The sequence below is a fragment of the Salvelinus fontinalis genome, chromosome 9 (assembly GCF_029448725.1).
Source record: "Salvelinus fontinalis isolate EN_2023a chromosome 9, ASM2944872v1, whole genome shotgun sequence".
Classification (NCBI taxonomy): domain Eukaryota; kingdom Metazoa; phylum Chordata; class Actinopteri; order Salmoniformes; family Salmonidae; genus Salvelinus; species Salvelinus fontinalis.
The window spans coordinates 36,623,231-36,640,752 of NC_074673.1; the positions used below are offsets into that span (position 1 = coordinate 36,623,231).

The 17,522-nt window shown below is 44.6% G+C and overlaps 1 protein-coding gene across 9 annotated transcripts in view; it reads left to right on the forward strand.

The window, feature by feature from the left end:
* The window catches only part of LOC129862505 (rho family-interacting cell polarization regulator 1-like), a 110,529-nt gene that overhangs the window by 72,624 nt on the left and 20,383 nt on the right, over positions 1 to 17,522 (forward strand). For 4 of the 9 annotated variants that reach the window (XM_055934248.1, XM_055934246.1, XM_055934249.1 and 1 more), the window contains exons 13-15: positions 6,598 to 6,756; positions 7,357 to 8,328; positions 10,395 to 10,534. In XM_055934248.1, coding sequence (XP_055790223.1) covers positions 6,598 to 6,756; positions 7,357 to 8,328; positions 10,395 to 10,534 — 1,271 coding nt within the window. The remainder of the gene's footprint in view (positions 1 to 6,597; positions 6,757 to 7,356; positions 8,329 to 10,394; positions 10,535 to 17,522) is intronic. The other 5 variants (XM_055934247.1, XM_055934245.1, XM_055934252.1 and 2 more) reach the window with 3 other exon arrangements.

Genomic DNA, 17,522 nt, shown 5'->3' on the forward strand with positions numbered 1-17,522 from the left:
TTTCTATTGGAAGGATTTAATCATGTCTACTTATGATAAGGTAAAAGGTTTCTGTCTCCGTATGATACTGTATGGTAAATATATCCAATGCAAAAAACATATACATTTAAATGTTATTAATATTAGTTTGCATGTATTTCTGTTAATTCCCACTGAAAGTTTCCACCTCTGAATATTTCCCAAGATTTGCAACCCTAAATACACCAGTGCTTCATTTCAGCTTTTGGACTGCTTTGTTACGGAACTTATTTGGCCAGATCCAGTACCTCTCCTGGCATGCAAAATAATTTTTTAATGTAACTTTTTAATGTAAAACTTCAAATAAAAGCGGTCAAAATTCATTCGATTTGCCTCTTAGTTAATTCTCCTGCCCCCACAAAAAAACAGGTATGTGAAAAAGTTGATTTGAAGCCCAGGGCTAGTATTCTAAGAGTTGATTTTAAATATTGTTTTACAGAGCATATCGGCCATCACTAGCGAGTGAGCTGCGCATCATTGGGTGAAACTGGAAATCATTTTTAGGACTATAGTTTCCTCCTCATATTGTTAATGTTAATCCAAGATGGCGTAGCAGTCAGATGTCCTTTGTCCTCGTCTTGTCCCGTGTATATATATTTTATATATTTTTCTTCGCATATCTTTTTATATATATATTCTTTTCTTCTTAAAAACTCAACTTCAAAACACTCTCCTGCAACCCACCTCACCAAATGTGGTGCGGATCTGTTTTTTTTCTTCCTCAAAAGTATTATTCACCTCGTATCCGAAATCTACAACAGAAGCTAACCAGAAGTTAGCCAGCTCACAAGCTAACGTTAGTAGTTCAGCTAACCACAGCTAGCGCTCATCAGCTATCCTTTAACTCGGAAAACTATTGCCAGTTTTGTACAACGCGACTCAGACCAGAGCATACCAGACCTATTTTCTCTCCATATCCCCGGATTTTTACCTCAAGCTCTGGACATTTACACCTGGATCTTGCAGCTAACTAGCTGCTATCCGAGTGACTATCGGCTAACATCAATTCCGGAGCAAACACCAATTATCCCAGAGCTAGCCAGCTGAAGAGTTCCATCAGCCACTCCTGGGCTACAATCACCTATCCGGACCCGTTTTACTGCCGATGCAGAGCCCCACCGGGCCTTCACGACTGGGATACCGACGTTATCTGCCCGAGGGAGTATTTCAACCGGCCCCTCCATCGCGACGTAACCTGAACGTCCATATACTAACTGCAGCCCGCTAATCGTTAGCTGTCTTGAGCATATCGGCTGCTATCTGAACAGGTCTATCGAACAATCTTCTTAGGCCACTATAACTATTTTGACAATTGGATTGGTCCCCTCTACCACACGGAAGCCCACTAATCTACCGACGGAATTGCACGGCGTGGCTAAAAACAGACCTCCATCTTCTGCTAGCTTGCTACCCATGACTAGCTGTCTGAATCACGAAGCTAGCACCAGTTAGCAAACACAATTCTACAACTCACAACCTCTCTTTCGCCACCGCCATCCGGCTTGGATTCTCTGTCGACACGACCACGTCTGGTCTGCAGACAAATACCCCATCCGCTGTGCCCTCAACCGGCCTCCGTCTGAGCAGACCCCCTCCGTCTGAGCAGACCACCCCCCCGGGCTACTAACTTTAAACGCCGCGGGCTAGCTTAGTGGAGGCCTCACTACTCCATCTACGGCTGCCCCCTGGACACTATGATCACTTGGCTACATAGCTGATGCCTGCTTGACTGTCCATTAATTCACGGTACTCCATTCTGTTTATTTGTGTTTTATCTGTCGGCTCTGTGCCTTAACTCAGGATCTGTGTGTAGTTAATCCGACCCTCTCTGCCCAGTCGTCGCCATTTTTACCTTCTGTTGCTGTGTTAGCTGACTAGCTGCTGTTATCTCACCTGCTGTTTTAGCTAGCTCTCCCAATCATGACCTGCAATCACTTTATGCCTTATTGTATGTCTCTCTCAAATATCAATATGCCTTGCATACTGTTGTTCAGGCTAGTTATCATTGTTTTGGTTTGCAATGGACCCCGTAGTTCCACTCTCCGTACCTCTGATACCTCCTTTGTCCCACCCCCCACACATGCGGTGACCTCACCCATTGAGACCAGCATGTCCAGAGATACAACCTCTCTTATCATCACCCAGTGCCTGGGCTTGCCTCCGCTGTACCCGTGCCCCACCATACCCTGGTCTGCACATTATGCCCAGAATCTATTCTACCACGCCCATAAATCTGCTCCTTTTATTCCTTGTCCCCAACGCTCTAGGCGACCAGTTTTGATAGCCTTTAGCCGCACCCTCATCCTACTACTCCTCTGTTCCTCGGGTGATGTGAGGGTAAACCCAGGCCCTGCATGTCCCCAGTCACCCTCATTTGTTGACTTCTGTGATCGAAAAAGCCTTGGCCTCATGCATGTCAACATCAGAAGCCTCCTCCCTAAGTTTGCCTTACTCACCGCTTTAGCACACTCTGCCAACCCTGATGTCCTTGCCGTGTCTGAATCCTGGCTTAGGAAGGCCACCAAAAACTCTGAGATTTCCATACCCAACTATAACACTTTCCGTCAAGATAGAACTGCCAAAGGGGGAGGAGTTGCAATCTACTGCAGAGATAGCCTGCAAAGTTCTGTCATACTTTCCAAGTCTATGCTCAAACAGTTCGAACTTCTAATTTTAAAAATTAATCTCTCCAGAAATAAGTCTCTCACTGTTGCCGCCTGCTACCGACCCCCCTCAGCTCCCAGCTGTGCCCTGGACACCATCTGTGAATTGATCGCTCCCCATCTAGCTTCAGAGTTTGTTCTGTTAGGTGACCTAAACTGGGATATGCTTAACACCCCGGCAGTCCTACAATCTAAGCTTGATGCCCTCAATCTCACACAAATCATCAAGGAACCCACCAGGTACAACCCTAAATCCGTAAACATGGGCACCCTAATAGACATTATCCTGACCAACTTGCCCTCCAAATACACCTCTGCTGTCTTCAATCAAGATCTCAGCGATCACTGCCTCATTGCCTGTATCCGCCACGGGTCCACGGTCAAACGACCACCCCTCATCACTGTCAAACGCTCCCTGAAACACTTCTGCGAGCAGGCCTTTCTAATCGACCTGGCCCGGGTACCCTGGAAGGATATTGACCTCATCCCGTCAGTTGAGGATGCCTGGTCATTCTTTAAAAGTTACTTCCTCACCATATTAGACAAGCATGCTCCGTTCAAAAAATGCAGAACCAAGAACAGATATAGCCCTTGGTTCACTCCAGACCTGACTGCCCTCGACCAGCACAAAAACATCCTGTGGCGAACTGCAATAGCATCGAAGAGCCCCCGTGATATGCAACTGTTCAGGGAAGTCAGGAACCAATACACGCAGTCAGTCAGGAAAGCAAAGGCCAGCTTTTTCAAGCAGAAATTTGCATCCTGTAGCTCTAACTCCAAAAAGTTCTGGGATACTGTAAAGTCCATGGAAAACAAGAGCACCTCCTCCCAGCTGCCCACTGCACTGAGGCTAGATAACACGGTCACCACTGATAAGTCCGTGATAATCGAAAACTTCAACAAACATTTCTCAATGGCTGGCCATGCCTTCCACCTGGCGACTCCAACCTTGGCCAACAGCCCCGCCCCCCCCCCCCCCCCCCCCGCTGCTACTCGCCCAAGCCTCCCCAGCTTCTCCTTTACCCATATCCAGATAGCAGATGTTCTGAAAGAGCTGGAAAACCTGGACCCATACAAATCAGCTGGGCTTGACAATCTGGACCCCCTATTTCTGAAACTGTCCGCCGCCATTGTCGCACCCCCTATTACCAGCCTGTTCAACCTCTCCTTCGTATCATCTGAGATCCCCAAGGATTGGAAAGCTGCCGCTGTCATCCCCCTCTTCAAAGGGGGAGACACCCTGGACCCAAACTGTTACAGACCTATATCCATCCTGCCCTGCCTAGCTAAGGTCTTCAAAAGCCAAGTCAACAAACAGATCACTGACCATCTCGAATCCCACCGTACCTTCTCCGCTGTGCAATCCGGTTTCCGAGCCGGTCACGGGTGCACCTCAGCCACGCTCAAGGTACTAAACGATATCATAACCGCCATCGATAAAAGACATTACTGTGCAGCCGTCTTCATCGACCTGGCCAAGGCTTTCGACTCTGTCAATCACCATATTCTTATCGGCAGACTCAGTAGCCTCGGTTTTTCTAATGACTGCCTTGCCTGGTTCACCAACTACTTTGCAGACAGAGTTCAGTGTGTCAAATCGGAGGGCATGTTGTCCGGTCCTCTGGCAGTCTCTATGGGGGTACCACAGGGTTCAATTCTCGGGCCGACTCTTTTCTCTGTATACATCAATGATGTTGCTCTTGCTGCGGGCGATTCCCTGATCCACCTCTACGCAGACGACACCATTCTGTATACTTCCGGCCCTTCCCTGGACACTGTGCTATCTAACCTCCAAACGAGCTTCAATGCCATACAACACTCCTTCCGTGGCCTCCAACTGCTCTTAAATGCTAGTAAAACCAAATGCATGCTTTTCAACCGTTCGCTGCCTGCACCCGCACGCCCGACTAGCATCACCACCCTGGACGGTTCCGACCTAGAATATGTGGACATCTATAAGTACCTAGGTGTCTGGCTAGACTGCAAACTCTCCTTCCAGACTCATATCAAACATCTCCAATCCAAAATCAAATCTAGAGTCGGCTTTCTATTCCGGAACAAAGCCTCCTTCGCTCACGCCGCCAAACTTACCCTAGTAAAACTGACTATCCTACCGATCCTCGACTTCGGCGATGTCATCTACAAAATAGCTTCCAATACTCTACTCAGCAAACTGGATGCAGTTTATCACAGTGCCATCCGTTTTGTTACTAAAGCACCTTATACGACCCACCACTGCGACCTGTATGCCCTAGTCGGCTGGCCCTCGCTACATGTTCGTCGTCAGACCCACTGACTCCAGGTCATCTACAAGGCTATGGTAGGTAAAGTGCCGCCTTATCTCAGTTCACTGGTCACGATGGCTACGCCCACCCGTAGCACGCGCTCCAGCAGGTGTATCTCACTGATCATCCCTAAAGCCAAAACCTCATTTGGACGCCTTTCCTTCCAGTTCTCTGCTGCCTGCGACTGGAACGAATTGCAAAAATCTCTGAAGTTGGAGACTTTTATCTCCCTCAACAACTTTAAAAATCTGCTATCCGAGCAGCTAACCGATCGCTGCAGCTATACATAGTCCATCTGTAAACTACCCACCCAATTTACCTACCTCACCCCCATACTGCTTTTATTTATTTACTTTTCTGCTCTTTTGCAAACCAGTATCTCTTCTTGCACATGATCATCTGATGATTTATCACTCCAGTGTTAATCTGCTAAATTGTAATTATTCGATTTATTGCCTACCTCATGCCTTTTGCACACATTGTATATAGATTCTCTTTTTCCTACCATGTTATTGACTTGTTTATTGTTTACTCCATGTGTAACTCTGTGTTGTTGTCTGTTCACACTGCTATGCTTTATCTTGGCCAGGTCGCAGTTGCAAATGAGAACTTGTTCTCAACTAGCCTACCTGGTTAAATAAAGGTGAAATAAAAAATATATATATATATATATATAGCCTACAATATTTCTCTACACACCTAGGCCTAGTCTATTGATGGATTCAAGACAATGTTGTTTTTATTGATCTCAGATTATCAATTTGTCTGTGTCAAAGTAGCCTGCCATTTTGATAATTTGTGCTGTATTAAAATGATTCTGCTTAAGTCTCCAGTCATGTAAAAGTACGTAGAATTGCTTGAAATGTGTTTATAAAAGGCAAACATTTTCCTGGTCCCTAGGCAACTAAAAATGTTCCCCATGTGTGCAACATCAATATGTGCCTCTACTCTACTGCTCTATGCCACTACGCAAATACAATGATATGCAATGCTTTATTATAATTCCACTTAGACATTATGGGATATTGTGTGTAGAGCAGTGAACAAAAATCGATATTTCATCAATTTTAAATTCTGTAACACAACAAAATGTGGAAGAAGTCAAGGGACATTTTGTGTCACAGAAATAGAGGAAAAGTGAAATGTTCTTCAAGAGATGCTTAAAAAATAAGTAGGCTTCATATATCTCAATCAATTAAAACATGAATTTCTTTGGTGCTTCTACATTTTGTGATGCTACTAACTTAGAAAAGTTAGGAGCACCAGAACGTTTTTAATTTAGAGACCTGGCTATAATAGAACAATGGTTCTAGAATGAATCTGAATGATCCCTATACAGGACATGTTCTGTCACGCAGCGTGTTTTCTGTTAACAGCAGTCCAACAGAGGATTTTTTTTATTTTTAAATAAATACACGTCTGCTGGGTTACAACGCTAACAGGATGTATTGGTCTGTTTTGTCAATGGGCAAGCTAAATACTTCTAGCACCTATTTCTCTTAATTCAGTGACTTTATTGAGTTAGAAGAAAGAGCTGCCAGATTGCAGTGGAGTGTTTAGTCTAGCTGTGATTTGTAGTAGAGGTGGACCTTTTCTCACGGTACTCTCCTAATTTACCTGGTGGTGTGAAGACTGCTCCGAGGAGCCTGTCAAGGAGCATGATGCCCCCCAAACAGCGCTGGTCCCTTCTGGATGTGTTTCGTGACACGCTGGTTGAGAGACTGTCTCAGAGCTGCTCCTGCAGTGACGTCTCCTCAGTCCACCTGGCCTCTGCTAACATGCAGACTGACGTAAGTGCTGCTAGCCACTACAGAGAGAACCCACTATATCCCATCTAATCTCTAGTTAAATATGTGGCAGAGCATGGTAGTAGAACCTCAGTAGAAGAACTATAGTAGATTGTGTTGTGCTATCATGTAGATCCTCTCTAATGTTGGCCATTGTAGAATCTGTGTTTATAGTCAGCTGTTGTTTCCCTCCTCTTTGGGTCTTAAAATACTATTTAGTAGTCTTTGCAATGACCGACGCAGCCTCCTCCTCTCCATATGAAGCCTGTATTTGTTATTGTTCCAGAGAGGTAAGCCTGGATGCTCAGCAAAGCAGAGGCCTGATAAATGAGAAGTTAATTAAAGGGAGCAGGGAGTCTGTTTGCTTTTTTGGCCAGAGGCCAGGCTGCTCTGCTCTGCTCTGGTTTATAATAGAGACTTGGCTGGCATGGGCTCACAGGGCCCCTTGGCTCTCTTTCTCTCTGTCTGACTCTCAATTATCATACTGTATGTTAAAGTCAAATGGAGACAGTACCATCACATTTTGAAGCTATCATCCTTGTGCTCTTCCTCCCTCCTCCCCTCTTTCTCTCTCTCACGCTCTCTCTCTCTTTCTCTATCTAGAACATGCTGAGGAGGCAGGAAGATATGGAGAATGGCACAGCATGGTCTAACTCCTCCGAGTCATCAGATGACTCATCCAGCCCTCAACTCTCCCTGGGGCTGCGTCACGCCAACAAGAATTTGGTCCAGCCAGAGGTCAAGGCCGCCACACCCTCCATTGAAATCTCCTTTGCCCTCCGAGACACTGCCACCTCCACCCCTACCCGCTTAGACAAACCGGAGGATGTGCAGGAGGAGACTCAGAAGGAGGAGTTAGACATTGGGGCAGCGAGGAAAGATGAGGCTTCTGGGAAACAGGCAGTGCCTAATGGCCACGCCCGCTACTCGCGCTCACTCAGCCATATCAGTGAGAACAGTGCCGATGGCGTACTGATAGACCGGTCAACCAGCGAATTTGTGGAGCCCTCTGAGGTCACCTCCCTGCAGTCTGGGATCTGTATAAACGATATTGAGATGGTGATGCCTGCCAGGGCAGAGTGGACCCTTATCCCAGGAGCGACTGTGGTGGTCAGAGACCCCCCTGAGCAACCCGCCCCAGCTACTGTGACCATGGAGGAGAGCAGGCCGGAGAGCAGGTATTCTGCAGTCTCTATAGAGTCAGACACGGGGTTAGAAGTTGTTTCAGGGGCTGTTTCAGAAGTAGAGCCAGAACTCCAGAGCTCTGCACCTTCTAGGACTGATGCAATGTATCAGCAAGGTGCCTCTCTGAATCCCAGACCAGACTCACAAGCACAGACCCAGAGCACAGAGGGCATATCATACAGTGCCTACAGGGCAGTGGTGGTGGAGGCCAAGAAGCCTGAGGCTGTAGTAGAGGCCAAGCCCACAGAGGGTGAGAAGCAGCAGGCTGTGGACAGTGGAATTGAGGAAGCCCTGAGTGCAGTCATCTCCTCTCTGGATGACTACAGGGGACAGTTTCCTGAGTTACAGGTCCTGGAGCAGGAGTTACAACTACTGGAGGAGACATTAACAGTGAGTTACAGCTGTATGTGTGTGTATGTGTGCACATGGGTCTGTTTCGTGTTGCAACTCACAATGGAAATGGCCACTTCATAAGAGTGAGGGGGCATTGGGGGGAGCTGAGTAGATTTCAGCATCCCAGAATAACACAGTTCCCTGTGGGACTGCGATCAGGGTGTGGAACTTCCTGCCCCTCAGCTCAGTCTGAATATTTCCATCCCACAATGCTGCAGCAGGAGATGTGTTTACTGTCGCTGGGAGGCCATCTGCCTGTTACACATACGCACAACCGACACAGATAGATACACATCAGAGCTCACTCTGAGCCAAATCCGCTGACAAGGTGATAGGAAACAGAAAAATAATGCTTTTTTTTTCATGTCATAATTTTAGGAACACACTGTTTTTTTGTTCAGACACTTTCCTCAGGTGATCCATTTCCAAATAGGGGGTGTATTCTCACAATCAGGACTTACATTGCTTTCAGAAAGTATTCATACCCCTTGACTTATTCCACATTTTGATGTGTTTCAGCCTGAATTCAAAATGTATTAAAATATTTTCTCACCCATCTATTAATAATAGCCCAAAATGACAGTGAAAACATGTTTTTAGATAATTTGTGCAACTCTGTTGAAAAGGAAATACAGAAATCTAATTTACACAAGTATTCAAAACCATTTTCAATGACACTCCAAATTGAGCTCAGGTGCATCCAATTTCCTTTTGATCATCCTTGATGTCACTAAAACTTGATTGGAGTCCACCTGTGGCCAATTCAATTGTTTGGATGTGATTTAGATAGACGCACACCTGTCTATATAAGGTCCCACAGTTGACAGTGCATGTCAGAGCAGAAACTATACCATGAAGTCCAAGGAACTGTCTGTAGATCTCCGAGATAGAATTGTGATGATGCGTATCTGGGGAAGGGTAGAAAACAAGTTCTAGAGTGTTAAACGTTTCCAAGAGCACAGTGGTCTCCATCATTGGGAAATTGAAAAACATATGGAAATACCCAGGCTCTGCCTAGAGCTGAAGGACCTTGTTCAGGGAGGTGACCAAGAACTAAATTTCCACTCTGACAGAGCTACAGAGTTCCTTGGCTGAGATGGGAAAACCTTCTAGAAGGACAACAGTCTCCACAGCACTTCACCAATCTGGGCTTTAGGGAGAGTAGCCAGACGGATGCCACTCCTGAGAAAAAGACGTGAAAGACAGAGCATAAGGCGAAATATTCTGTGGTCTGATGAGACAAATGGAACTCTTTGGCCTGAATGCAAAGCGCTATTTCTGGAGAAAACCAGGCACAGCTCATCACCCATCTAACACCATCCCTACTGTGAAGCAGGGTGGTGGCAGCATCATGCTATGGGTATGCTTTTCAGTGGCAGGGACTGGGTAAGGATAGAGGGAACAATGTTGTTGAGAACCTGCTTCAAAATGCAAACAACCTTGGACTGGGGCAAAGATTTCCAACAAGACAATGACCCCAAACATACAGCCAAAGCAATGCTGGAATGGCTTCAGAAAAATGTGAAAGTCCTTGAGTAGGCCAGCCAAAGCCCAGATTTGAATCCCATTGAAAATGTATGGAAAGACTTGAAGATTGCTGTTTACCACCACTCCTCCAGCTAACTTAAGAGCTTGAGAAAATCTGCAGGGAAGAACTGGAGAAAATCTCCAAATCCAGATGTGCAAAGCTGAAGGACATACCCAAGATGACTCAAAGCTGGACTCAAAGCTGTAATTGCTACTTTGTCTACAAAGTATTGACTCAGCGGTGTGAAAACTTATGTAAATTAGATTTAATTTTCAATAAATGTGCAAAAATTTCTAAAAACATTTTTTCAATTTGTCATTGTGGGGTATTTTGTGTAGATGAGTGAGGGGGAAAAAGGTGTATTTTAATACATTTTTAATTCAGTCTAACTCAGCAAAATGTGGAATATGTCAAGGGGTATAAATACTTTCTTAAGGCACTCTATATGGCATTAAAGTGGATTGGTGAAAAATAAAGATTTTTTTAGTGTCTGTTCTGTTTGTTTGTACATGTGTGCATGTCTCTCCGTAACAAGTGTGTTCTGAAGGGCCGCACCTGCAGTCGTTCGTCCAGTGTCCAGAGTCTGACGGTGGAGACAGCCCTGGGCAGCTTTGACTTTCTCAACACCTCAGACCTGGAGGATGAAGATGAGGAGAAGAGGAGTGTGACAGACAGGTCAGGTTCCATAACATGGCTTCCCTCCCTAAATTCCATCACAGTTATACAGATTACAAGTTTTGCTCGTAAAGGAGTTATATTTCCCTGTGTTCACTTACTGCCCTCTAGTGATCCCACAACACAGCTTTAAATATGCTGGATGTGAGAAGTTCATTGGTATTCTGACTGATAATGCCTTCACCTGGTCTAAATGTGACATGACATGTAGACAAGCCATGGCTCTCTGGGGTACCACTCTTTGGCAACAACTCTCCTGATGTACTCAGTGTTTCCCCAAGGATTTTATTCAGCAGCAGTGGCAAATTTAGTGTGTGTGTGGGGGGGGGGGCTACTCTTGTGGCTAAAGGCAATGTCACGACCAACAATTTTAAAGGCCCTCATCCTGCCCGCAGAGACCATTTTGCTGTTTAAAGCTATGGGGTAGATTTTTTTGTTGTTGCAGTTTTACAGATTCCTGCAATTCTACACATTTTGCCATGGATTATGCCATGTTCTGATGCTATCTGAGTGACTCAAACATAACTAAATAAATGGGGGCCCATGCCATGACATTTTGGGTATTTTAGGTTCTCCCTGACTGTCTAGTTTTTATGCTGGTGTTAGTTCTCAAAGATTGTCTTATTTATAAATCTATAGCTCTATTGTCTTTTCTACATACTTTATCTGGTTTTAGCCATTTAAATTAACACTGAAATGTTTTACCATCCCCCAAAATTATTTTTCAACAATAAATATACACTACCGATCTAAAGTTTTAGAATACCTACCCATTCAAGGGTTTTTCTTTTCTTTTTAATGTTTTATACATTGTAGAATAGTAGTGAATACATCAAAACTATGAAATAAATAACATACATGGAATCATGTAGTAACCAGAAAAGTGTTAAACAAATCAAAATATATTTTGTATTTGAGGTTCTTCAAATAGTCACCCTTTGCCTTGACAGCTTTTGGCATTCTCTCAACCAGCTTCAACTGGAATGCTTTTCCAACAGTCTTGAAGGAGTTCCCACGTATGCTGAGCACTTATTGGCTGCTTTTCCTTCACTCTGCAGTCCGACTCATCCCAAACCATCTCAATTGGGTTGAGGTCGGGTGATTGTGGAGGCCAGGTCATCTGATGCAGCACTCCATCACTCTCCTTCTTGATCAAATAGCCCTTACACAGCCTGGAGGTGTGTTGGGTCAATGTCCTGTTGAAAAACAAATGATGAAGCCCAAACCATTGCTTGTGTTTCTTGGCCCAAGCAAGTCTCTTCTTATTATTGGTGTCCTACAGTAGTGGTTTCTTTGCAGCAATTCAACCATGAAGGCCTGATACATGCAGTCTCCTCTGAACAGTTGATGTTGAGATGTGTCTGTTACTTGAACTCTGTGAAGCCTTTATTTGGGCTGCAGTTTCTGAGGCTGGTAACTCTAACGAACTTATCCTCTGCAGCAGAAGTAACTATGGGTCTTCCAGTCCTGTGACGGTCCTCATGAGAGCCAGTTTCATCATATCGCTGGATGGTATTTGCGACTGCACTTGAAGAAACTTAAAAAGTTCTTCAAATGTTCTGTATTGACTGACCTTCATGTCTTAAAGTAATGATGGACTGCTGTTTCTCTTTGCCTATTTGAGCTGTTCTTGCCGTAATATGGACTTGGTCTTTTACCAAATAGGGCTTTCTTCTGTATAGCCCCTTACTTGTCACAACACAATTGATTGGCTCAAACATGTTAAGAAGGAAAGAAATTCCACAAATTAACTTTTAAGAAGGCACACCTGTTAATTGAAATGCATTCCAGAATGCCAAGCGTGTGCAAAGCTGTCATCAAGGCGAAATGTGGCTATTTGAAGAATCTCAAATATAAAATATATTTTGATTTGTTTAACACTTTTTTTGGTTACTACATGATTCCATGTGTGTCATTTTATAGCTTTGATGTCTTTACTATTATTCTACAATGTAAAAATAAATAAAAACCCTTGAATGAGTAGGTGTTCTAAAACTTTTGACCGGTAGTGTATATACTGTATATTTATTAATTATATTGTGCATTCAAAAAGTATTCACAACCCTCGACTTTTCCATATTTTGTTACAAGGTGGGATTAAAATGTGTTTTTTTAAAGTTTATTTTTATTTAAAAAAAATTATCTACACAAAATACTCTGTCAATGTGGGGAAAAAATTCTAACGTGTATAAAAAAAATGGGGGGTGGAATAAACCCTAATCTTGATTTAGATTAGTGTTCAACCCCTTGCTTTTTAAGTGCTGTCAAATTGGTTGTTGATCATTTCTAGCTTGCAGTTTCCAAGTCTTGCCATATTTTCAAGTCTAAACTGTAATTAGGCCACTCGAACATTCAATGTCATCTTGGTAAGCAACACCAGTGTATAATTGACCTTGTTTTAGGTTTTTGTCCTGCTGAAGGTGAATTTGTCTCACGGTGTGTGTTGGAAAGCAGACTGAACCAGGTTTTCCTCTAGGATTTTGTCTGTGCTAAGTTCTATTCCTTTTTCTTTTTATAAAAAAAAAAACTCCCTAGTCCTTGCCAATGACAAGCATACCCATAACATGATGCAGCCACCACCATGCTTAAAAATATGAAGAGTGGTATTCGGTAATCTGTTCTTGGATTTCCCTCAAATCATAACGCTTTGTATTCGGGACATAAAGTTAATTTCTTTGCCATATTTTTTATAGTTTTACTTTGGTGCCTTGTTGCAAACAGGGTGCATGCTTTGGAATATTTTTGTTCTGTACAGGCTTCCTTTTCATTCTGTCATTTCGGTTAGTATTGTGGGGTAACTACAATGTTGTTGATCCATCCTCAGTTTTCTCCTATCAGAGCCATTCAACTCTGTAACTGTTTTTAAAGTCACTATTGGCCTCATGGTGAAATGTCTGAGCAGTTTCCTACCTCCCCGGCAACGGCGTTTGAAAGGATGCCTGTATCTTTGTAGTGACTGGGTGTATTGATACACAATCCAAATTGTAATTAATAACTTCATCATGCTCAAAAGGATATTCAATGTCTGCTTTTTTTTGTTACCCATTTACCAATGGGTGTTCTTCTTTGTGAGGCATTTAAAAACCTTTTCTTGTTTTTGTGGTTGAATCTGTTTGAAATTCACAGCTCGACTGAAGGACCTTACTATTATCTGTATATGTGGGGTACAGGTATGAAGTAATCATTCAAAAATTATGTTAAACACTATTCTTGCACACTGGGTGAGTCCATACAACTTATTATGTGACTTGTTAAGCACATTTTTACTCCTGGACTTATTTCCACTTTTACATTATGGGATATAGTGTTTAGGCCAGTGACAAGATCTCTTTTTAATCAATTTAAAGTTCAGGCTGTAACACAACATGTGGAATAAATCAAGGGATGTGAATACTCTGCACATTTATTTACATCCCTGTTAGTGAGCATTTCTACTTTGCCAAGATAATCCATCCACCTGACAGGTGTGGCATATCAAGAAGCTGATTAAACAGCATAATCATTGCACAGGTGCACCTTGTGCTGAGGACAATAAAAGACCACACTAAAATGTGCAGTTCTGTCGCACAACACAATGCCACAGATGTTTTAAGGGATTGTGCAATTGGCATTCTGACTGCAGGAATGTTATTTATTCATCATGTTTTTTGGAGTGGCGGCAACGATTTATCAGCGGTGGCTGAATGAATATAAGGGAAACACTGGTGCTCATACCAGAGACAGAAGAGGAAGTGATATTTCCCACTTGTTTTTATTCTGGTTCAATGAAAGTCTCGGCAAGTGGTACTGGAGTGCCAAGGCTGAGACCAAAAGACTCCTTAACAGCTTCTACCCAAGTCATAAGACTGCTGAACAGTTGGCTACCAGGAAGAACTATTTACATTGACCTTATTTTATTCTTATCTATTATTATTTGCACTGACTCTCTTGCACATGCTCAATGTACACTCACACTACACTGACACACACACATATACACTGCTCAAAAAAAGTCAATTTCCACCTGTTGTGCAAATGGAATAGACAACAGGTGGAAATTATAGGCAATTAGCAAGACACCCCCAATAAAGGAGTGGTTCTGCAGGTGGTGACCACAGACCACTTCTCAGCTCCTATGGTTTCTGGCTGATGTTTTGGTCACTTTTGAATGCTGGCGGTGCTTTCACTCTAGTGGTAGCATGAGACGGAGTCTACAACCCACACAAGTGGCTCAGGTAGTGCAGCTCATCCAGGATGGCACATCAATGCGAGCTGTGGCAAGAAGGTTTGCTGTGTCTGTCAGTGTAGTGTCCAGAGCATGGAGGCGCTACCGGGAGACAGGCCAGTACATCAGGAGACGTGGAGGAGGCCGTAGGAGGGCAACAACCCAGCAGCAGGACCGCTACCTCCGCCTTTGTGCAAGGAGGATTAGGAGGAGCACTGCCAGAGCCCTGCAAAATGACCTCCAGCAGGCCACAAATGTGCATATGTCTGCTCAAACGGTCAGAAACAGACTCCATGAGGGTGGTATGAGGGCCCGACGTCCACAGGTGGGGGTTGTGCTTACAGCCCAACACCGTGCAGGACGTTTGGCATTTGCCAGAGAACACCAAGATTGGCAAATTCGCCACTGGCGCCCTGTGCTCTTCACAGATGAAAGCAGGTTCACACTGAGCACATGTGACAGACGTGACAGAGTCTGGAGACGCCGTGGAGAACGTTCTGCTGCCCTCAACATCCTCCAGCATGACCGGTTTGGCGGTGGGTCAGTCATGGTGTGGGGTGGCATTTCTTTGGGGGGCCGCACAGCCCTCCATGTGCTCGCCAGAGGTAGCCTGACTGTCATTAGGTACCGAGATGAGATCCTCAGACCCCTTGTGAGACCATATGCTGGTGCGGTTGGCCCTGGGTTCCTCCTAAATGCTAGACCTCATGTGGCTGGAGTGTGTCAGCAGTTCCTGCAAGAGGAAGGCATTGATGCTATGGACTGGCCCGCCCGTTCCCCAGACCTGAATCCAATTGAGCACATCTGGGACATCATGTCTCGCTCCATCCACCAACGCCACGTTGCACCACAGACTGTCCAGGAGTTGGCGGATGCTTTAGTCCAGGTCTGGGAGGAGATCCCTCAGGAGACCATCCGCCACCTCATCAGGAGCATGCCCAGGCATTGTAGGGAGGTCATACAGGCACGTGGAGGCCACACACACTACTGAGCCTCATTTTGACTTGTTTTAAGGACATTACATCAAAGTTGGATCAGCCTGTAGTGTGGTTTTCCACTTTAATTTTGAGTGTGACTCCAAATCCAGACCTCCATGGGTTGATAAATTTGATTTCCATTGATAATTTTTGTGTGATTTTGTTGTCAGCACATTGAACTATGTAAAGAAAAAAGCATTTAATAAGAATATTTCTTTCATTCAGATCTAGGATGTGTTATTTTAGTGTTCCCTTTATTTTTTTGAGCAGTGTATATATATTCAAATTCCTTCATACTCTTCACATTTGTGGTCACAAACATTTTGAGTCAAGATCACTTAGATTGCAGCTTGCATTTTGACTCAATCACTCAGATAATTTTTTTAACAGGACTTAAAGAACGTTAACCTATGCAGCATTAACCTATTAAAAATAGTACTGTAGCAATGAGGATAGCAAGTGTTGTCCCTTAGTTTACTCCAATTAGGTGCAGACAATTACACAGCTTATACATACTAAACTCAGCAAAAAAGAAACGTCCTCACTGTCAACTGCGTTTATTTTCAGCTAACTTAACATGTGTAAATATTTGTATGAACATAAGATTCAACAACTGAGACATAAACTGAACAAGTTCCACAGACATGTGACTAACAGAAATGGAATACTGCGTCCCTGAACAAAGGGGGGGTCAAAATCAAAAGTAACAGTCAGTATCTGGGGTTGCCACCAGCTGCATTAAGTACTGCAGTGCATCTCCTCCTCATGGACTGCACCAGATTTGCCAGTTCTTGCTTTGAGATGTTATCCCACTCTTCTACCAAGGCACCTGCAAGTTCCCGGACCTTTCTGGAGGGAATGGCCCTAGCCCTCACCCTCCGATCCAACAGGTCCCAGACATGCTCAATGGGATTGAGATCCGGGCTCTTCTCTGGCCATGGCAGAACACTGACATTCCTGTGTTGCAGGAAATCATGCACAGAACGAGCAGTATGGCCGGTGGCATTGTCATGCTGGAGGGTCATGTCAGGATGAGCCTGCAGGAAGGGTACCATATGAGGGAGGAGGATGTCTTCCCTGTAACGCACAGCGTTGCGATTGCCTGCAATGACAACAAGCTCAGTCCGTTGATGGACCCTTCACCTCCAAATCGATCCCGCTCCAGAGTACAGGCCTCGGTGTAACGCTCATTCCTTCGACGATAAACGCAAATCCGACCATCACCCCTGGTGAGACAAAACCGTGACTCGTCAGTGAAGAGCACTTTTTGCGAGTCCTCTCTGGTTCAGCGACGGTGGGTTTGTGCCCGTAGGTGACGTTGTTGCCGGTGATGTCTGGTGAGGACCTGTCTTACAACAGGCCTACAAGCCCTCAGTCCAGCCTCTCTCAGCCTATTGCGGACAGTCTGAGCACTGATGGAGAGATTGTGCGTTCCTTGTGTAACTCGGGCAGTTGTTGCCATCCTGTACCTGTCCCGCAGGTGTGATATTCAGATGTACCGATCCCGTGCAGGTGTTGTTACACGTGGTCTGCCACTGCGAGGACGATCAGCTGTCCGTCCTGTCTCCCTGTAGCGCTGTCTTATGCTTCTCACAGTACAGACATTGCATTGTATTGCCCTGGCCACATCTGCAGTCCTCATGCCTCCTTGCAGCATGCCTAAGGCACATTCACGCAGATGAGCAGGGACCCTGGGCCTCTTTCTTTTTGTGTTTTTCAGAGTCCGTAGAAATGCCTCTCTAGTGTCCTAAGGTTTCATAACTGTGACCTTAATTGCCTACCGTCTGTAAGCTGTTAGTGTCTTAAC